Source organism: Vanellus vanellus (genome assembly GCF_965231255.1).
Source record: "Vanellus vanellus genome assembly, chromosome: 5".
Classification (NCBI taxonomy): domain Eukaryota; kingdom Metazoa; phylum Chordata; class Aves; order Charadriiformes; family Charadriidae; genus Vanellus; species Vanellus vanellus.
The window spans coordinates 30,655,524-30,678,033 of record NC_138910.1 but is presented as its reverse complement, the minus strand read 5'-3'; the positions used below and the strand labels follow the sequence as shown (position 1 = coordinate 30,678,033).

Sequence of the window (22,510 nt, the reverse complement as noted above, 5' to 3'; positions counted from 1 at the left end):
ACATTGCTAGTGATAGAAAACTTGACATATTTGGGGTTTGTAGAGTTTTTTTCTACAAAATCCAAGTTGCCTGCGTTGCTCCTTACACAGCATGTTACCTGTGCTTCCATTCAGGCAGCACAATTCCTTGTACATGCATTATTTGAAAAAAAAAAACCAAACCAAAAACCAAGGAAAGAAAAAAAGAAATAAGGGGGACGTTTAATACAAATAGGTGAGATATTTAGTACAGCTTCAGACCCTGGGAAACCTGTGGTGTTATGGTCTGTTGTATTTAAAATTACACGTTGTATTATCTGTGTAGTTATACACAGATAATTCCTTGGTGGGAAGGCTGGCCTTGGCATTATTTCTTACATTTTTTTATTATGCATTGTGAAACGGTTACATTTGGGGCTAGCTTCTCCTGTAAGTAGCTAATGACTCCTGTAACTAGGAACTTGTGCTGGTTTTGGAAGTGATGCTATATATAAGGATGTGTATTGCTTTTCCTTACTTCCTACCTTACAGCTTTACAGCACCAGAAGGGAAATAACATCCCAACTCTCAAGAGGCTATGGTGTGCCCTTTCTCCTTTTGTTAGCCTAATTCATCCCTCCCTCAACTCAGTGTAAACACTAATTTAAAGGTCCAGGAGGACTAATTGAATTGTGGAACAAATAGTATTTCTGTAGCACAGTTTCAACTGATTTGCAGCTCATTTCAGATAATTCCATCTTTTCTTTTCCAGCTGTGATAAAATGCAGAAATAAGGAATGGGAGGGAATTTGGCCATCTCACCTCAGAAACAGGAGTATCTTTTCTAGTGGGAACAAAAGTCCCATTAATTTATCAAGATTACAGTAGCTCGTTGCAGGTGAAGATAGAACAGAGCACTATCATGAAAAAGACATAAGAAAAATTTCTCACAGATGAAACATTGGGATTGAGTAATACCAGTAAAATTCAACTTTATTCATCTGTATTTAAAAAAAAAAAAAAAACACAGGACAACGTGATAGATGTGCTTCTGATTATTTTCTTTTTACGTCATTTTAACCATACTGGCTGAGTATGAAACAAACGGGAGTTGTGCTTTACACTGGAATTCTATTCCCTGGGAAAGTACAATGTGATTGGATTTGCCGTGTGTACATTTCCTTTTCTAATGTTGTGCTTTGGCCCATACCTAATCACTTGCTTCTTGCCAAAAAGAAAACAGCAAACAAACAGAAACATATTAACAAGGAAGAAACTTGGTAATCATTTTTTGGCTTGAAAAATATCTGGTAAGCTATGTTACGCTGCAGTGAAAGCATGCATGGCTGCATATATTGCTGTACGTTGGGTAAGTTAGCAGTTATCTCACACACTCAACTTTGATGGGCTTGATGAAATTTGACTTGGCTATAAGCAGATACAGTTGGATCTCTCTCAGCTCTGTCTTCATCTGTAATTAGTAACAGAGTAAGTTTTCAGATGCAGAGAAGAGCTGACAGATCACAGAGGGGAAGAGCTGCTTAAAACCAGTTGGGAGGAAAGCCTAGCTAAACTGCTTTATTTTTCAGGTATCAAAGCAAGCCAAAGAGTTCCTGGAATATGTTTATGAGGAGCCATTGATTGATATCCAGCAGGAAAATCCCATGTTGTACAAGCATGTTGAACCTCTGGCAACTGTCGTCCGCCTGAGACAGCAGCTGAAATCTCTCCGAGCCTATTTGTTCAGCTGCAGAGCAGCAGTGGCTGAAGATCTGCGTAGAAGGTAAGAACTACAACACACAGCACAAGGATGTAGTTTCCTTGCCATGTTGCTTTTTTCCTTTTTCTTTTTTTTTTTTTTTTCTTCCCCCCTTCACAATTTAGTTCTGAAGGTGTTACCTGTTTAGAAAGATGTGCTTGTATGTGACTTCCCTGGGCAGCTGGGTTATCTACTGCCAAAGAAAATGGGTTTATAGGGTCTGAAGGTCTGAAGTTCTTGACAACTGTTAGCCAAGGGGTCAGTCATTGTGGTGAGCATCTTTTACTCCTTCTCAGGCTTCCTGGCTGTGCGTGAGTATTTTCAGTCAGGTGTGATACCTCATGCTCCCTGCCACGGCACCGCAGTGTGGTAGCCACTGTTGGGACCTTTGAAACACTTCACAGTATGGCAAAGCATGAGAGGGACCAGAGTCAACCACCTGTCCAGCATTTCTGCCCTCTTTTGTGATATGATCTCACACAAAGGCAGAGGCCAGACGTAGTCCCCTGGCATGTGATCCAGCATATGGTTTATCTGACAGCAGGGCAGTTGTGCTCGTGCTCAGCCACTATCTTTTCCATCCATGACATGGCTGCGCCGAGTGTTTTGTTTATTGCAAAACACATGATCACAGCACAGCAGAAAGTGTTTCATATTGAGTTTTCTGTGGTGGAAACAATAGCTTTATAAAAAGTGAACTTCATTTTAGAGGTGCTGTGTCTTAGTCCATTCAGCAGCTGCTGCGTTTTTCTAACAAGCTAAAAATTAACAATCTTCTTAAAACCACCAAGCCACAGTTGTGACCTTAAAAAAGCCAAGTTACTTTTGTTGTGGATCTCCAAAAGAAATGGGGTGATGGTGTTTAGGAATGGGGGACCTGAGTTCTCTGGGAGGGAGAGGGGGCTGCAGTAGTGCCTTTATCTCAGGTAAGGAGTGAGGCAGTCTGTTGTTTGGTACATAACTGATGTCACTGCTTTGATGAACTACCTAGAACAACTAAGGGAAAGGTATAGCAACAGGTTTCTGGAGAGCAGGACTGAGTTCTTATGTCAGACCCACTGTGTGTTAATATGTGTTTGTGTCTTACTGCTCGATTCAGGTTATTTGATAGGGCGGTTTACAGTACTTTAAAAATTAGGGTGATTTTTATTTTATAATAGAGGATGGTGTTATCTTACAGAGCTGTTTTGCTATTCAGCTATTCAACTTTCCTATGCCATCCTCTTCAACTGCAGTAAAACTAAAAGGAGAATAAGATTTGTGAATGCTGCTGTTCAGAAATAGTGGCAGAAAGAAATTATGCTTTCTGATTAATGCCGAAGAAAAGAATGCCTTGATTAAAATAGACAGGAGGAGGCACAAGACTGAATGGACTTGGGTCCATTGAGTGAAAGAAGAGAGATCAAAGGAGGCCTGAGCAGAGAAATCAATGGACTAGAGACAAAGGGATGAGGGAAAGCCAGAGGAAGGAGGAGATTCAAAGAGGGAAGGGATCTCAGAAAATTAAGAGTTAATGAAGAAACTAGGACAAAGGGGCAGCCCCAAAACCTGCCTCCAGAAAGTAGAGATGGCGAGTGTTGAGGAAATGGAGAGAAGAGAGAATGGACAAAAATTAGGACAGAAATGTATTCCTGGTCTTTTCTCGGGGCTGGGAAGAGGGAGAAAAAATTCCCTGTATCAAAATGAAGCACCCAGAATGGCAGAAGGGGAAACTGGGAAACACTCCAAATGCTCCTTTTTCTTAGATAAGGGTTCCTTCACACTGTCTTCAGTTAAAGAAGGCTCTCTGTGGTGTAGAGAAGAACCAAGAAGGGTTTGCTTTTGTACTAGGAAAGCATCTCCAGTTTGGTAGGACTTGTTAAAAGCACTATAAAAGCCTCTGAAGGAGTGTACGAAACACACCTTAGAGTCCAGCTCCTTCTTGGTCTGTGAAGCCTCTGTTGGGGTGGGTTTGGTGCTCAATTGGTCCCTCAGATCTCCCCTAAGAGGTCTGCAGAAATGGAAAGGAAGAAAGGTTCTTTTCCCAGAAGGAGTTATTCCTTGCTCAGAACGGTCCCAATGGCTTTTCTTTTCTGCATCTAGTATCCCAGTGCACAGACATTCACTATCAATGTAATGGCTTTATAGAGCACAGCTGAAAAATAAACAAACAAACAAAAAAAGTGATTTAAATTTCCATTTGGCTCATCACATGGGCAAGTTGCAAGAAAAGGAGGAGTTTAAACACTACAGTGAGACAGCATTCCTAAATTTAGTACTGTTTCCTAGTTAGAAATGAAAGACTGGGGGAGAGAATCCAGTTATCTGTCCTGCGCTAAAACCATTCTTTTTCTGCTTGGTCTTCACCTTAGTATGTGAATGACTATTAATCACAAGAAAGTGAACACAGCATCTTGAAGACCTGTCAGACCCATATAAACAGACTGAAACAAACTGTTAATATTGCTGTCTAGGGAGAACTAAAAACAGACTGATTAATTGTATTGGCACTTTGCTGCCTTTGGGACACTGATAGAACCTGCCTTATTAGGGAAAAAGCAGATCGCTCTGGGCTTTCTTTTATTAATACTATTTGCACTATCATCTTCTTTAAATCTATACCTTGCTCTTGAACCCAGATCGCAAAGTGAAGATGGCAGCAAAGTTGGAAACTCTTGGTGTCCTCTGGGAAGACAAAACTGTTTACAGTGCTTACAAGTCACTTTTTCTGAAGAATACCAGATGGCTATAAACCAGGTTAGCTCAGGATCCAGTTGGCTTAAATGTGGAAATGTTATTTATAATGCTTGGTGTCCATAGATAGGTACTTTGGGAACTTTGAAACTTGGCATCTAGCAGAGAACTCGGGGCTGAACCACATTGTGAACTTTGAAGGAGCAAGTGACTAAGTAGAAAGGAAGGAAGAAATGAAAAGAAGCAGAAGAAATCCTAAGAGTAGCTAGAAGGCTCACAATAAAAGTGGTCTCCATCAGTTATAATGATTTATTCTCACCTATTGCTCCGCCAGATTCTAAGCTCTTTTTATGTTTGCAAGGGGAAAAATAAGGAACTCGGACTTGGCTGGGAGGAGAAATAAGGCCCTCCACCGGTGCGTATCAGCAGCGTTCCTCAGAGATTAGCCAGCTGAGACACTGAGCCTGTTGCCGAGCTCCCTGTTTTACAAGGGACGTTGTTAGATCTAGTTTGCGGTGGCTGTCACTTCAGTATTGCAACAGACATAATTTGCCTCAAATGTCTTTACTCAACAAGTTCTCACTTGTTTTGGTTGCATTGCTTGTGTGGATGCTGTTCAGGCAGAAATACACAAGACCGAAACCTTGAGCCAACAGAATTAGTACAAGTGGAGCGGTACAGATCCCACCACCACCTGCAGATTGTGGGATGATGAATGATGAATGAATGGCACAGGGGAACAAGATGGAGTCAATAAAATTGATAGCTGGGAAAGAGTGAGAATCTTTGAGTCTGTTAAATGACGAGGTTGTTCTGTGAAGCCGTGCTGAATGATGCAAGTTTTATTCTGGTTTTGCTTCCTTCTTTTTTTCTCGAGACATAAGACGCACTAACAGTGTGTCCGTATGCCACAGCCTCTTTTCCTCTGTTCTTGTCATGGTTGAAGGCTCTTCAGGTCAAGGAACTGTCAGGATGATTTTTTTGAGAAGTCTTCAGGCACCTCCGAGTCTACTGTAGGGTAGGCTAACCCAGGTCAGCCTTGGAGCTCTCTCTGGACTTTCAGTGCTCTCAGCTGTACACCTAAACTTGCAGTTCAGTTGTTGCTAGCCCAGATATTTTAGACAGAGGGCAGTGACACAAGGTAAATGTTCTGCAGCACGTTCCCCTGTGCATTAGTGCTCATTGCAGTGCCCTTCCTCTCTAAGTAAATCTTCTCAATGGTAGTGAGAAACTATATGGAAAAATTTCACTCTTGTTCCTCATCTCTGTCTGATACAATTTGTCTATCAGCTCCAGAACAGCAATACAACAGTTTTACCCTAGCAAAACTCCAGTGCTGGATACATTACTTAGCATCTTACAGGAAGACCGAATTAGAGCTTGCTGTTGAGGCAGAAGGTTAAAGGTACACCTCCAGTGCTGCAGACGTGTGGTCCTGGCTGAGCCTGCTGGTCTGTCAGCACGATGCGAAACAAGCCCAAATTCAGTTATGCTGAACAATAGAGTCCTGTCACTTCCTACAGTGAGGCCTCAGACATATCACTTCTGACACAAGAGTAGATTACTTTCAAAATATTTGTGTGGCAATTGGGGAACCTGTCTAAACACATCACAGGAATCCTGATTGATCTTATGCAATCACTATACTACCAAATACCTCACGTACATGAAGCTGGGGCTATGTTGTCTTTCAGTCCAAGGACAACAGAAGGTCATTAAGTCATGTCCAGACTGTTAAAGGAGAGAGTTTTCTCCATTTTCTTTGCAATGGGTAGGCCATTTGGAGAGCGAAAATCCCAAAGCAGTGGAACAAAGACACAACTTGTGAAAGCTGTAGGCTGCAAAAAGAAAATTTGAGCAGGAAAGGAACAGAAGGATGTGGTTTCGTAGCACTCAGGGCTCTGAGTTAATGGCAAGATCAACAGAAGAAGAAAATTTGTTGCATGGGTGATTGGAAAGAGGGTGAGAGAGAAACTCATTCAAAGAGGGTATCTGGATATCCTGAGAGGATCCAGTGTTAAGACCAAACAACACCCCAAAGTGAGGAAAGGTGAGCAAATGCAGAGAAGTATACACGAGCCATTAGTTTTATATAGAGACTGCATACGTGTAGTTGTGTAGTCATTGCAGTAGCTGAAATAAACCATGCCTGTTGATGGAGCTCTTGCAAACAGACCACCTCTTTGCTGCCACTCTTGTGTCTTTTTGAAGAAGTAACCGTGCATGCAGGGTCCCCTTGCAAGTTAACATCTTAAAAAGCATTTGGCTAAAACTGTAGGGGATGGAGTTAAGGTGGACTTCGACCTTTTGTTTCAACTAGGGGTAACAAACAGAGTTGGAGCAGCAAGATGAATGCCAGAACAGCCGGGGTGGAGGTAGTACTGCTGTCTGTTCAAGCCAAGGAAAGGTTAAAAGCACAAGCCAGTGCTCTACCATGGTAAGCATCCAGCTGAGGAGTATGCCAGGGTATATACGATAAGTTTTCCAGAGGACAGGTGGGTCTTTCAGTTCATGTTAACGTTTTCCAGGCTAGGGGCGTACCTGCATCTCCTTGTCAAATAGGTCAGTAATATTAGACATCTTTCAAAATGGTGGTTTCCATTCACCTTTTAGGACTAGATTGCTTTAAAAAGCCCTTGTGATTTAAAAAGAAGTTCCTATTAGATGTGGACACCACATTAAACCTGACTTGTGCCGGTTTTGTCTCTGTGGTTTTATATTAGAACTTCCAGCAGCAAACTGCAAGGGTTCAGAAGTGCCTGACAAAAACAGAGAGCATTTTCTTATTCTTCATTTCAAGTTAATTGGGGGATCTAAGCTGTTTTGATTTCAAAATGGAACTGTGTGCCTCTAATTCTCTGCATCTTGCTTTTAGTAACAGCCGTACTTGATTCCTGAATTTGATCTGTAGTAATTCTTGTCTTTCACAATGTTTCCATAACCTTGCTCAAGTAACCACAGAGGAGTGAGAGTTAGTCTACTGCATTTTAGTTGAAAGTTTATATACTGGTTCAGAATTGCTGATGGATGAGAAGAGTAACTGTTTTAACATAGGGGTGCTCATGGGGAATTTCGTAACAACATGAAACAATACTTTACCTGGACATGCTTGCTAATAAATCTAGCACTTAGTTTAGGCTGAAGATATTTAGGAATCGCTGCTCCCAGAGCATAACCAGAAGAGTGTTCGTACCTCATGGATGTGAAATGGTTCACAAATACTTTTTTAGCCACACCCATAGAATTAGGAAAAAAACCCCCACATTAATCTGATCTAATACCACAAGAATTAAACAAATAAGTAGCTATTTGTTTTGTTTTAAATTTGTTAGTTTATTATCACCTTTCGACTTTCAAATCAGCGGGTTTCCCAGGGCCCCACTTCCCTGAGTAACCTTTTTTGGGGGTTCTCCTCTCCCAACATACTTCCAGGAGCTGAGAGTTCCAAGGAAATACAAAATCAAAAGCTTGAATAAAACTCTAAGAATTAGCAACACTGGAAAAAAATCTACCTTTTCTCCTCACCTTTGGTGCTGTTCTCTCCCTTAAATTAACAGATTCGATGTCAAATGAATTGCAAGAGAAAACCTAGCAAGAAATGTTATTTACCCTGCCACGTCTATTTGCAATAACTGGCAAGTCACTGATAATCCTCTGTACTTTTTAAAATCAAATAGTAACTCTGAAAAAAATTGAGCTCCTGTCAATGAGATTGCAGCGCCCGTGTGTGCCGCCGCTGTTGGTGGTGCACACCGCAGGGATGTCAGAGGTCCTCGTACCCCTGGTCCAGGGGAGGGGGCAATAAATAAATAAATATGGGAACCGCGGTCATCAGCATGTGCTTGCCTGTTATGGCTGCTTTGGTTTGCAGCGTGGTGCAGTGGCGTAAAAATGAATTGGCGGTGGCGCAAGCTGCAGTGCCAGGGTATGTATGACCTGTGCTGGCTGCGGAAATGGACTTGGTACCCGGGCTGCTGTGCCAGCTGTGGGCGCAGCAGCTTCCTGCGGAGAGGAGGCGTGAACGGGGCTGCCGGCGCGGCGGGTGCATCTGCGTCTCCCGTGAGTCAGAGCTCGCTCATACCGTTCCCAACCTGGTCAAACAAGACACTCCTGGCTGGCACAGGAAAATGGTGGTGCCAGCTTCCCCTCCCATCCTAGGCTTTTTGGTACAAAAGAGACTTGGTTGTGCCCACCTGCCAGCTAACTTGATTTCTTTTGATTGCGCTGGAAAAAGAAGAGTTCGCTCTGCTTATCACGTTTGTACTTTGGTTATAGTGTCAGGCTTGGGCAGATTAATTGGTTGTAGCTTTAGCAGAGCTGTCAGGGTATTTAACCCATTGGAGAAAAATTACCTAAGCTGATGATAAACAGGCTTTAAATGCAGAGCAATTACTTAGTGCTAACAAAGCACCGTGACTACGCACTTTGTCCAAATGCAAAAAGCAAGGTCTTATCAGTGGTTCTGTTTGCAGGAGGACACTAAAAGATAACCTTTGTTTGTGCAAATACTTACCTGATAAGATCATCCTAAAGGGAACGGATGAAATTTCTGGTTCTATCTTGCCTGAAGGTTATGCTTCAGATTACAAAGTGTTGAACAAAAAAAGAATAATAATCACAAACTGAGAATGCTCGATTCTCTCTTTTAGTTGGACTGAAAGTCTCCGATGGTGGGTTTATTTCCTGCTTGCGTTGATTGCTTTTAATTCCTAGCACATAACAATAAAGCAATTTAGAGACCTTTAACCAGCAGGACTTTGGATTTCATTGTTCACAGGAACTGGCAAAGCTGGAGGGCTGGTTAGCATTGAACTTGGTTTGTTCGCTGCAGGCTTAACCCTGACTGGTAGCCAGGCTTTACAGCACAGCACTCCTGTGACTCACAGCTCTTCTGTTTTGCATCGCTGGTGAAACTGGTCCGGGAGTTTCCAAACTGTGAAAACTTAGGAGGTGCTTTTAGTGGGACGTGCACTCCATACCGTTTGCTTCTCGGGGGTCACAGGTCACATTCTGAAGCAGCAGAGGTTTGAGTTTTTATTGTGATGAGTCTTAACATCTTGCGTTTGACCTCTGTCTAGCTCACTACGGGTTTTTTTCTGTGTTAAGATGGCACTGAAAGGACACTGTTTATTTAATGCTTTTAATTGACCAACTTTGAAAAAAAAATCCAGTTCGTTATAGCGCATCAATCAAAAGATTTACAAAACTGACATCTTTTATTTTGCTTTCAAATAACTTAACAGAGATGTCCCATTTGGTGTTTGTAAAGGACCTTTATATCAAGGCAAAAATAAGCACATTTTGGTCTTTTTGGATCAAGGCCTTATTAACCCGAGCACGCTCAAAGCTCCATCTCATGCAGAAAGTCCATATGTATTTTCTAGTGAAATGTTTCTAAGCGTAGTTATCTTAGTCTGCTCTGTGTGCTCCATTTTTAGACATGAATGTGATTTTAGGTTGATTTGGGTGCCATGTAGTACTTTGTCTGGATGCTGATGCAATGGCACGGTGTTTGTGTGAGCCCCATCTCGTCTGCTGTACTCCACTGACTTGGGCTTCCTTTGGCCAATTGCAGTTGCAGAGGGATGGAGATGGCCAAGACATTACGTTCCTACTAGTTATGTGAGAAGAAGTGTCTGGGTGGAGAAGCTAACGGCTCTGAATTAGTCCCGTGTGCCCCCTACTGAAAAAGACTTTATATAAGCCGTCACCTCATCAGGCTGAGAGAACCCGTGCAGACAAGCGAGCTGTCGGAAACCGGCCGCTATTCATTTTCTTGCTCACTGGACTGCTTGGTCTGTGTGGGTTTCCTTGCCCCAGCTGATGCGCTTACATTTTATGATGAGGTTTTTAGAAAATGTGGTTCAGTTTGATATTCTGGTGCCCCCTTAAGCTCTTGCAAACGCCCCACCCACCAGAGGCTGACAAAACTGGCAAGAAAGAGACGCGTTTTGGGGAGGTGGCTTCATAAGTTATGTTTCGGTTTTTCTTTCCAAATGGGATTAATAGAAGTTTTCTGGAGGAGATCTTAAATGCAGGCGTGCAGCACGGGAAGGTGTGTTTTTGAAACAGCCGCTCAGCTCACCACAGGTGTGGTGAGGGCACGTCATTTATATTTTAAATGATCAGGGGCTAAGCTGCCTGCCTACTTTTAGGTGATTTCAGTGGTTTCACACTCACGGAGCTGTGTGCTCTCCACCTTTGGTGACGTGGGCGGGTGTCGAGGGAGTGTTCTGCACCTCCGCGGGTGTTGGGAACCATACAGGAACTGGTCCGGTTGCTTCATAAGAAATTTTGTAAATGCTGTTGTAGACGGGAGCTCTGGCTGTTTCTCTGTGGCCCACCACAACCAAATTGTGGTTTTTTTTGAGTCAGCGGAAGGACTGCAAATCAGAAGCTGGACCAGCCTTACTTGCTGAGGGTTTTTTAATGCCTCAGTTTCCATAGCAATGGAAATAAGCACTCCTCTCACTTGAGTGCCGGGTATGTGCGTGTGTATATGTGTCTTGCATAAGGCTGGGAGGGCAGTGCCTAACTTCTTTTCCTGGAAATAGATTTGGAAGGGAGGAGGAGTGTTGGATGCTTGACTCTGCAGAGCTGCCGCTGCTGCTGCAAACTAACATCTCTCAGGGAGGGGGACAGGTATAGGGAGAGGGTGACTGTCAGCAGGGTCTGTGCTTGTGCTGGCTGAGACCCCCCTCACAAAGGAGGTCCCTCGATCATGAGTTTCTTTTTCATCTGCACACTTTTTATTAGGAGTTAGAACTTGCAGGAAATAAAATGTAGTCCTTGAAGGCAGGGGAACGTGATGTTAGTCATTGATATTAGTCATTGACAGTTTCTGCCGTATGGGCTATTCAGGCTATTTCCTGAAAAAGGAAATCTTTCATTAGCTAATTATTTTTCTTAGCAGTGCTGTAAGGGCATCAGCAAATAATACAGTTCCTGGCAAAGCTACCGCACTGTTTAGTGCCTGCCTGTGTGATCAGGGGAGAATGATGTGGAAATTTTAATGAAAGAAATTCTATCAGAGCTGAAGAATACCAATGACTTCAAAATGCTGTTCAGAGTTGACTCCTTAGCAATCAATTTTAATAAATCTTCTATGTGCAAATGAGGAATCCCAATATCATATGTTGTCAGATATCTGGATTTTGACTGTTTTCTAGTGGTCTTTGACACTGTGCCAAATGTATTATGAAGGTGTGATGCAGCGGAGCCACTGAAACACGGTCACTTCTAATAGGAGGAATGGTGTAGCCTACAGAACTGAAAGGGGAAAATGCAGTATCCCGGTGAGACTGGAGCTGAGAATTGGGTGGGTAGAGGGGACATGCTTGGTGAGTCAGAAGGAGCAGGGGCACAGTCCTGCTCCAGAAGAGTGCTGTAAGATTGGCAGTGCCCAGTTGTCGGTGTCTTGCTTGCAGGACTCCTCCCCTCCCACCCTAATAAAGCTTAGATTTTTTTCAGAAGTACAAAAGGAGTATGAGACTTTGTACCGCTCACCTTAACAGCAGTGAAAAGTCCTGGTCCCTCCAAGAAAGCTTTGAACGCATCAGTTTAAGATAGTTGTTTAAGACAACTAATGGAGTAGAATAAACAGAGGTGCTTCCAATATTTCTTAGATTCCGTCAAAGATTGTAGTTGGTACTGTTATCCCTGCTGATCTGTGTTTTAGCTAATTATGTTGTCACAGCTTCTAAAATCTCTTCTTCGAGTCCCTGTGTACTTTTTCGTTAGTCTCATATCATGATCAGGTAAGTTCATATCCGCCTTTCAGTATTTTTGGTTTTTTGAACATGTCCAGTGTTCTTTCAGTTCACTGCCGTTCAGTTCTACCATTACAAACCAGTCTTTGCCAGAGCTTTGTTCATGCATTTAATAATATCAAGAGTTTCATTTCTGTATTGCATTAAAACTACACGACTGTAACGGAGGAACTGAGTTCACGATTACTTCTCTAAGCAACATGTAGTGTAAAGTAGCTGCACCTCTTGAGATATTTGATTGCTTTTTTTTGCAAGAGTGATGTGATTCTCTATTCCCCGTGATACCTTAGCGTGGTGTTATATTTGTTTTGTGTGGATGGAAAATAAAGCCAGTTGGCTGGTTGTTTCTGTGCATGCACACAAAGATAGACATTTTATTTAGATGCACTTTTTCTCTTCCTGTCATCTTTATGGCAGATACATAGGTTTTCATAAACTTTTCTTGCTAATATCCACTTACCTTTACATGGTCCATTTTTCTCTGTAATGTTACTTTAACCCAGTTTTCCATTTTACTGCAAGCCACTCTAATTAGGACATCTCTTCTCTGTTCAGGTTTCGGTAATTTAGCTTTACTGAACGGGTCTGTCAGTGGATAATCAATGGTCTTGCCTGAAACCTTGGTTTATGTAAGGAAAATATGCCTTTCTCAAATAAGTCATTATAAAGTCTATACCAGTACATGTATTTCTGTATGCAGAAGGGAATTGATATCAATCAACTTTATGTTGGAAGAACAGTATCTGCATGACATTTTTCAGAATATAGTTATTTCAGCTACAAAACCATAAGTCACATCTGAAATTAACTGTTACAGCTTTCTAGCAGACCAGGAATCTTGTACTAAAAACCGTAAGAAATACTTTTAATGTGTAGTTTGAGTTACTTGTTTTTCTTATTGGGTTAATTGTTTAAAGAAACACCTTCTGTGCTCAGGATGAGCTTTCAACGGTTGTAAATGTCATGGTACATGCTTACCTGACAGTTGGAGAATGACACTGGTGCAGCATTTATTCTTATTGTGGAATCGTTGTGCCCGTGAGGAATGCTGTAAAAGTGGCTGGTGCTTACAGGATGATATAATTCCAGTTTCTGACAAGCTCTCTGTAGCATCATTGTTCTGCAGAATTTGGTGCGGAGAGAAAATCTTTGAGTTTCCCAGTCAAAAAGGCATGACACACATCCATTTTTCTCTTTTCCAGGATCTTTCCCAGAGAGTATCTTCTCCAGCAAATCCATCTTTATTCTCTCGCAGACCTTCAGCAGGTAAGTTTCTTCAACTAATTCTACATGTTAACACATCAAGCCTGTTCTCATCATCACTGCTAATTGTACATTCCCCCTTCTAGCTAATTGTAGCATAAATAGCCTTACTTCTGAGCCATCTCTGTGGTTTATAGTTTAATATAAAAATGGGTTACCGGGGGCATTGGCTAGGGATGAGGGAGAGAAAGCCTAGAGCGTCAGTGTTGAATTGGAGCTGGAAAGAGGCTACGAAAGAAAACTGTTGTCTGCAAAGAGAACTTTGCTGCAAGTAATTTTTCATCTGATCAGTGAAGGCTCATGTATGACAGCCTACAGGTGAAAAGTGGTATTTATTTCTTTGCTTGAAAGAATAATTATTCAGGAATTTTTGAGTTTGTACAGTCCCTAGTGCAACATGCTTATTCACAAAGTCTGCTAGGCGTTACCACAAGAGGGGGAATAATAATAATAATAATAATAATAATAATAATAATAATAATACCACAAAACCCTCAGGAAGCCTGCTACACAGAGTTAAGCCATGCAGTGGTACTGTGACAGTCGTGAGCACAGAAGAGGTAAAGTGCCAGCAAAAAGTGTCTTTGCATTGGTATTGATTGAACTAAGCAGGCACCTCGCAGTACACCTGCCTGAACAGCAGAATTTTGTTACGTACCAAATTAAACAAGAAGAATTTGGCTAAAAGAGCTGAAAGGAGAGGATAGGGAACCTGAGGTGAATGTGCTGCAGCGCTGAGATGCACAGTGGAGGAAGAAGTGAGGTGAGATGCACTAGCTGACCTGGGCATATCTGTGTTCACACTCTAATGCCATTGCCAGTGATACGTAAAACACATTATTTTAAGCTTCTTCCACTGATGTTTCCCTTGTCTAATGGTGCCTTTTCTGCAGGATGGCGGGTAGCATAGTCAGTGCTGGATGTTCAGTTGACACATTTAAGTTGAGGTAGTTCAAATGCCCCTCAGAACTGGAGACTACAGAACTGCAGGAAACATGGCTTTTGTTGGCTGGTGAAGTCACAGGGTGGAAATCATTCCATATATAAAATAAAAAGGCCAGTCATCTGAGGTCTGAAACTGTTTCCACATCTTTTCAGCGTGTTCTGCTATCTCATCTTTAATAATCAAGCCATGAAAAAGCAAGCTACTTAACTCCAGAGCTGCAGTCTCCCTGGTGGGCCCTGTCTATTAGCCCCCAGTGCTTTGTAAGCTGCTTAATCAGTTCCCAACATTGGTAGTAGATGTTTTAGAAGCAATCAGCAGCTTATCAAGCACCCTGTGGGAGGGAGGGAGGGTAGAAGTCACAATTCATCCATTGATTTAGCAGTTCCCTTTAGCATGTTTCTTTGTGTTTGTGTTTGCAAGACACCTTCTCTTCCCCTGAGGGCCCCAGCCCCAAACTTATCATGTTTAGAGGCAATAGAATTTGATTAGCATTTCTGCTGGGGAGGGTTAAATTGCATTTACCTTTTAATCTAGCTATATCCTTGTTGTCAGCCTGGAGAGGGTTTTCCGCTTTTCAGAGGCTCCGGGTTTGAAATCGGATTGCCTGTTTTTGTCAAAGTAGAACCAGAGCGGAAAGGGGAGGAGGGCCCCATTGAGAAAATGAATCCAGCAGCCGGAGAAACACTAATACCTTTACAGTCCCTGCCTCCTCCCTGGTTTGCCCCTTACCACTGCTTTCTCCCGAATGCTCATGATTTTCTACTAACCTGCAGTTTGGGTGGTTTTTAATCCTAAAAGTTTCCTCTCCTTTTGATTCCTCTGCTGCCTATTTGCTCATATCCATGGGCTGCTTTTGCACTGTATCCTGCTGTCATGTAGATTGCATGTGTTTGGGGAATTAACTAAAAGGTTTATTAAAGATTAATGGAAAGATAAGGCGTGGTGAGTGAATTAGAAAAGCAGAGAGGGGTAATCTGCAGATATAAGCAACCTTTACCCTGGTTAGTCCCAGCTCAGTTCTGATTTGTTTCCTAGCCAAGTTCTCTTTAAAGATCCTAAAAAACCACGGGTCGTTTCCTACCAAGCAACTGAGTTTCAAAAATGTGGTATGAAGGTCTGTTCTTAGGTGCAAGAAAGTTGAAATGCCTGTTTGCCAGTAGATGAAGCAGCATATAATACTATACTAAAATGGAATCCAATTTAAGTATCTTTCCAAGCTTAACAGAGCTCCATACGTAGATCTTTCGGATGTGGAAAAGTACACACTTGAGCTGTCTGATGGTCTGGGGATGACTGTCACTTGGATCCGTTCAGACAGGGCTCTACTGAGGAAGACCTTAACTGTGAGGTTAAAAGCGGAGTGGAAAAAATTGAAACAAAATGTCCTTAATTTTGGAAATTCACCAGATCCTAGTGAGGTAGTGGTTTTGCTAGTACGTTACTCGTTAACAAATGCTCATAGTGCCGATGTGAATAGGCCTGACCTTTAACCACAGAGGCAGCAAGTGACGGTCTTCATTTGTACGTGCGTGTTTATTTAAAATAAACACAAATGCACGCATGTACCCCAGCAAGGTTTCACTGCGGACCAGGGCCCCCGGGACTACATTAAAGTTTACAGCAAGTCTCTCTGTGGGCATTCCCATGGGGTACATATTCTTAGAATCTGCTTGGCATTGTTGTCCTTGGAAGTGTTAGCAGGCGAGATAAACTAATCAGGTGCATTCGGATTTAACAAGCAGAAACGCGAAGCGTGACAGCTTGCCTGTTCTGCCCCACTGGCTACACGTGCTTTCCTTTCCAGCCCTCCCTGCCATCGTTCGCCCAGAGACTAATCTGCCCTGCCTCACCCAAAACACCACTGCGTCTCTGCTAGCCAGTTTATCCAGGGCTATTCCAGTCAATTAAAGCTTTAAAGAGGAGGACCTCCAGTTGTTAGGAAGCAAGCGTTCACTCCTGAAATTGCTGGTTTCAGCAGACATAGCACACTGGAAAAACAGATTACCCTTATTTATGTGTGGTATCGTCTCTGACGGTGCGGTCACAGTCCAGCGTAGCTTCGCCCTAAACCTGCTGGAGGTGTGAACTCGGTCCTGTGCTGACATTACTAATGGATGTGTCACTGGTTTTGTGGACATGTGGACACAGTTCATGCAAGCTGGAGTTAACAACTATCCATTCATTTTGTGTGACTATGGGGCTGGTTTTGGTGAGACTAACAGTTTTTACACTGTTAAACATTGATTTGGACAGAAGCTGACTCAGACAAGACTCTTAGATTTCTTAGGAAATGTAATTCTTGCTACTTACACTAGATTCTGTGTGTGACAAGTTCAAAATTCAGGTGCTTAATCCACAGTCTTGCCTGTTTCTTTATGATAAATAGCAAGAGATACAAGTGTACAAAGCTGATTGCAGTGATGGTCTTTACTGTAGAAACACTCTTAATCATGGCAATTATTTCATCCTGACTATACTAACCCCAAAATGTATGATAAAATAAAAAGGATCCACGTAATGGCAAAAATGACTAGATGTCAAGGATGGAAATTGTGAGATAGGAGATTTGAAAAGATGATGATTTGAAGACTTGTTTACATGGCAACACTCAGGAAAAAAAACTGAAGTGACAAAGTATGGGAAATTAAAATGATGAGTTGAATTACATTGAATCACTGTGTAAATACTGTTATTCAAAATATAAGTGGCTTTCATTTGGTTTATCTCCATTTACTTTGGAAGCAAAGTGAGCTAAATTGTATTAAGTCCATTTTCATTCTGAATGTGTATGTCCATACAGTGATTTAATGCAGTATAATTTATCCATTTTAACATTGTAGATAAACTAATCCGTTAAAATTTAATTAAAACATCCATTTACTTCAGATCAACTTTCCTGACTATCTACCTGTAGATGAACCTATAAACAGTGTGAAGAACAATGGAGAGAAAAGATGAACAGAAGAGCCCTATTCTGCAATAATATAGCACAGGTCATACAGTGAATATGAGATACACATAAAAATCCTTAATGGAAATGCTTCTTTGCAGAATATACAGCAAGCATGAGGAACTTAATGCCACAGTAATATTACTGAGGCCAGAAGTTTATCATCTTTGAGAGGATTAAGTATCCATAATGAGAATGTCCACAGTTACACTACGTAAGATAAAGAGATTATAAGGTTTCAGAATAGACATATTATTTACTGAGGGGATTAGGAAGATGTCTTCCCCATTGACAGACGGATCAGTGATTTCATCTTCCTCTGACGTATATAGTACCGATTACAGGACCTGATAGGGTTTTGGACTAGGTGAACAGTTGGTGTAACAGAAGCATTCCCAATATGAAAATCTTAATGTTTCCGTCCAAGATTTTGCGCATATAAGGTTCCCTAACAAAAATGTGGGGAATACAAATGAACTTCAATGAAACATAAGTTCCACCTAATCTGAGCCTAGTATATTTTTAGATCAGGCTCAGAAAGCCATAGAAGAACAAAGACATTGTTAGGTCTTGGTAGCTTTTCCAGGCTTTTAACCCGTGCTGTATTTTCATCACACCTCCTTTTCCAGTGTCAAATTTGGGTCCTCCCTGTATTTTCCTAGACTGAGATGGAGGAGTAGATTGCAGATGCTCTTTCTAGCATTTTTGCATGTGCAAAACTTTAAGTTGATTTAGACAAGTTGTTTCATAAGTCCCAACAATAGCAAAGACTGCAACGAGATGTGTACCTTTTTTTTGCTCTTTACTTGCTATTTTTTTTCGGAAGTAAAACTTCTTTTCTGGTCACTCAGTCCTCATACAATAGTTGAGAAATGCTCAGCTTGGATTTATAACATACAGCTTGATGACTTCCAAGTCCAAAGCGTCCTTGTCCAGCAGTTTCTTTTTATTCATGCACAAAAAGTATCGGATGTGGCGTATAACCCACATGATTGTGCTGGTGAAAGCCAGCATGTGGCTATATCGATTGACAAAAATGGGTCTTAGCTAACATACTTTGGGCTTGCTCTAGTTTTAGAGGTGTTACTGGAATAGCTGCATGACAAATACCCCCCCACCCGCGTCTCGTAACAGATATAGCCATACCTGTAAAAGCATTAGTGCAAACTCGGTTCTATCAATGGGAAAGTCTTCTGCTATCAGTTGTTTCATTCAGTGATTCAATATAAACTGTATCAGCTTAAACTTTTATTTACCAAAGAGGTTTACCCACGTAGCTGTACCAGCAGATCCTTTTAAGTTTAGACAAGTCCTTTTTTCTTGCTTGAGGGGCAGGAGGTGGCAAATGAAAAGGAGAATTGGGTTTTTGGCAGGCCTGGCTATGCTGAGATAGCTGAGGCTCTGTCTGTCACAGTTATCTGCGGGAGTTCACTGTGCTCAACAAGGGCAGCAAAATGCCAGGCGCATCTGTGCCGTAGTTGCCGCAGTTCAAAGTTCAGCACTGTAGTGAAAACTTTAATTTACGTCCCCAGCCTCCCAAGCAAGGGTTGTCACAGCATGTGTGATGGAGATGCGGGTCCCGCGGTGTGTTACTGCCAGTGTTCAGCTGGCCACAGGTTGGAAGACGTTGCTCAGAGTAGAGCTGGTTTAAAACAGTGGTGGGTTTTAACTTACGTCAGGTACAGCCCCTGCTCTTAAATATTTGGCGGGAGGTAGGCAGAAACAGATGGTTGTGTGGAGAGGTGAGAGGTGTACACATTGTTGATTTGTATGGTGGCCCAGTTCTCATCCTAAGATGAACCTAAAGCACGTGAGGTCTGGACTTTCTTCCCAGCTCTGCTGCAGGCTTTCTCTGACACACAGGACAATTCCATTTCTAGTGGAATTAAGGTAAACTGGTGCCACTTTACTATGTGCATGTTTAAAATAGACATCCTCAGCACAATTAAGTTCAGAAGAGGGAAACCAGCACTTTGGAGGGGTATGGCATCTGGCCTATTTTAAATTTGTTGTGCAATGTAAAGACATTAAGATTTTGAGACACTTAGATAATTCTGTATTGAACTATGTAAACATGCATCTTGGACCATAACAACACAACGCTAACAGCCATCTTTATGTCCTTTCTTTACGACCTGTGCCTGTATGACTGTGGTAGCTGTATTAGCAGAAGAATATGAACATAGTCCTAGGATGGGAAAAACACACACTATACATTTCCATAACTATTAAAAGGTCTGACAGCAAAACACCAGTTAAACAGCTTATATACTTTCCTGTGGCTATGACTCCTTTATCACTCATTTCTCTCACTCCCTGGAGTTTGCTAGCACGGAGCTGCCTTTCAGCAGAACAGGAAACTTCAGGTTAGCTGATATTACAGGTGCGTGTGTAATTCCCCAAAGTGCTGACAGCTCAACTTACAATTAGTGGTAATGGCAATGATCTTCATGGCATTTCCTTCTTACTGCGGCTCTGCTGGGGAAGGGAGTCGCTGTCATTCAGAATGCCTCGTGGTCAGGCGGAGAGCGTGGCAGAACCAGCCAGGCTCGTGGGGGAAGGGCTGGCCAGGAGCATTTTGGCAAGCGACAGCCAAGAAGACGAGTTCATCTGAGTTAGGCGTGTTAAAAGTCTCAAAGGCAGAGCGTGGAGATACAGCAAGATTGTTAATAGATATTTTTAATAGCAGAACTGGGTTTTGCGCTGCTTGAAACCAGAGTTTTCAACAGGGCTTATTAAATACATGTGGTGCTTTTCCACGTGAATATGTAATCTAGGCCACTTGGGTAAGTGTGGCTTTTTAGGGCGAAGCTCTGTTTAAGCCAACCCAGCAGTTGTGCCACTGCCTCACAGGAGCTTCTGAGTTGAGATCTCCGGCGATATTTTAATTTTTTCAGCCTCTAGAAGAGGCAGTAGCAATATAAGTTACCCCTTTCCTAGTGCTTTGTGCTAACCAGGTTTCTTCTGTTCTTTTTTTGCTGTGCAGAACGAAAGGCCCAGTACTGGAGATCAGGGTTAGCCGTGTGAAAGATTGGGCTCTAACCTCATTGCTGTACTTCACATAAAATCTCTATTCAGGAGAGGCAGCTGAATGTATCTCAAGGAGTAACATCCCAAGAAACCAAATTTCCCAAGCAAACAAAATACTGTCTTGTGGCTACCTGCTTGGATGAGAGAAGAAAACTTGTTTTACAAAATTTTTTAAATATACTTTGTACTCACAAAGTTTTTTTCAGAGTAACCCTACCCATTTTATTGGTATTTTGCTTTCTTGTTCTAAAATCCTTCAGAAGACGACTCCTTAAAATGCCCCGATCCAGTCCTGTGCAAGGCAGGAAAGTTTCTGTTTAGTGATATCACTCATGAAATAATGTCTTACTCAGTGGGCATGTAGAGTCAGTTAATATCTCTGCATGCAATTGCCTGCTTAATCTTAAAAAAAAAAGGCTCATATATACTCTCTGCCTGAATGCATATTTGCTTGTGTAGGTATTTAGAGTCACGTATGTTTTTAAGCTAAGGAAAGTGCTTTCTGTTCTCTACCAGCCAAATTCCTGGTACTCTTTCAACCTTGTTTGATTAAAACAGCCTTTAACCTTTACTTGGAATACCTGTTTCTTAAAACAACCTATAATTCATCCCTGCAACAAGATTAGGAGAACTTGGGGTGTGACAAAATTGACATGTAGCTGCCTGGAAACCTCGGGGGAAGGAGAAAGAAGGCGAGACGATTGAAGCACAGTGAGTGCAAAGGCAGAGGCTGCAGGGCTGGAGCCTGGTTGCGGGGCTGGCTGGGGAGCTGGCACAAGTGATTTCCAGGCGTGATGTTTGCACTGAGGCAATTCCATCTCTTTCCCACCTGCGTCAGCTTGCGCAGAGGGACCTGCTGAAATCTCAGGCTTTTCTTCCCTTCCGTGAGAGGAGTTGGGCAGGTCTTGGAGGGACCTTGTCATCCCCTCTGCCTCCTGCTATAAATTCACTCGGACTGTCACCCGTTTGTTCCTCTCCACCAGCCAACGTAAAACTCTGTCTTCACCTTGCTCCCTGCCTGTATCTGCTTGTCACAGATTAGCAGCATTTGCTCTTGACCTCGTTTTGTTTTTCCTCCTCTTCCCAGTGCCTATTATAGTTAGTGGCAAATCTGTGGAATATTACTTTAATACCAAATTAAAGTGCCGCATCTTGAGCGTTCTGGTTTGGAAGGACCACGAACAGCAAATGGCTGTGCCATGCAAATCTGTGGAATATCACTTTAATAGCAAATTAAAGTGCAACGGATCGAGTGATCTGATTTGGAAGGACCACGAACAGCAAATGGCTGTGCCGTGAGTGTGGACTGCCTAGCACAAAGAAGTCAAAGGGAGCTCATGATTTCTGTTTATTCAATTTCTCACTCATTTCTGCTTTAGTTTGATTTATTTGGTGGTTGGTTTTGTGGTGTTTTTTTTTTTCATTCTTTGCAGTGTTTATTGCCAAGTTTCCTTTCGAGCTGTTCTCTGCCCTGTGTGGGTGATGCGTTAGCGCGACACAATGTGTGGCTGCACGACATCGCTTTGCCCGTGTCAAGGCCGGCAATGGCAAACCGGTGTCATGCGTGTCAGAGCCGGCACCTTGTGCTGATGACAGCAGTGGATGAACGGAGTCCCTGGCCTCAATTACTCCTGTACACCCTGCCGCTACCCCTACCACAAGCTAAGGATGGGCAGGTATCACCCACCCAAACTGTGGGGAGCAGGGATTGTGGCCCATAGCGTGGCTGGAGCAACAAAAGATGGGGCTCTCCTGAAGTTACTGCTGTGGGTTGGGTTTTTTTTATTTGTTTTACAGCAGTGCATAGTGACTGATTCTAATGTGTGTGTACACAAATATTAAGAAATCATTCTTCCCTTAAGTCGCTTACAATTTAAATAAACAAGGCAGGCAATCTGAAAGAGGTGACTGGGAGTCAAAACGGAGCAAGGAAAGCTGACCAGACCTGTATATTGCACAAAAGATGGGGCACAGCTGAGATCTGATATCTGCCTCCCTGGGGCTTTTACCTCATGATCATCCTTCCTCCTTCCATTTCCCTTTCCTCTGAACTGAAGATTAATTGTGCATTGAAATCGTAACAAGAATTCACGGTGTTAGGAATCTGGCAAACGGAAGGGAAAAAAAATTCCTCAAGGAAATTAGCAGTCTGCGACCATTGT

At 42.4% G+C, this 22,510-nt stretch overlaps 1 protein-coding gene across 1 annotated transcript in view; it reads left to right on the top strand.

Moving 5' to 3' along the window:
• The window catches only part of PLEKHM3 (pleckstrin homology domain containing M3), a 74,617-nt gene that overhangs the window by 29,749 nt on the left and 22,358 nt on the right, over positions 1–22,510 (top strand). The window contains exons 4-5 of the mRNA XM_082483845.1: positions 1,548–1,741; positions 13,362–13,425. Coding sequence (XP_082339971.1) covers positions 1,548–1,741; positions 13,362–13,425 — 258 coding nt within the window. The remainder of the gene's footprint in view (positions 1–1,547; positions 1,742–13,361; positions 13,426–22,510) is intronic.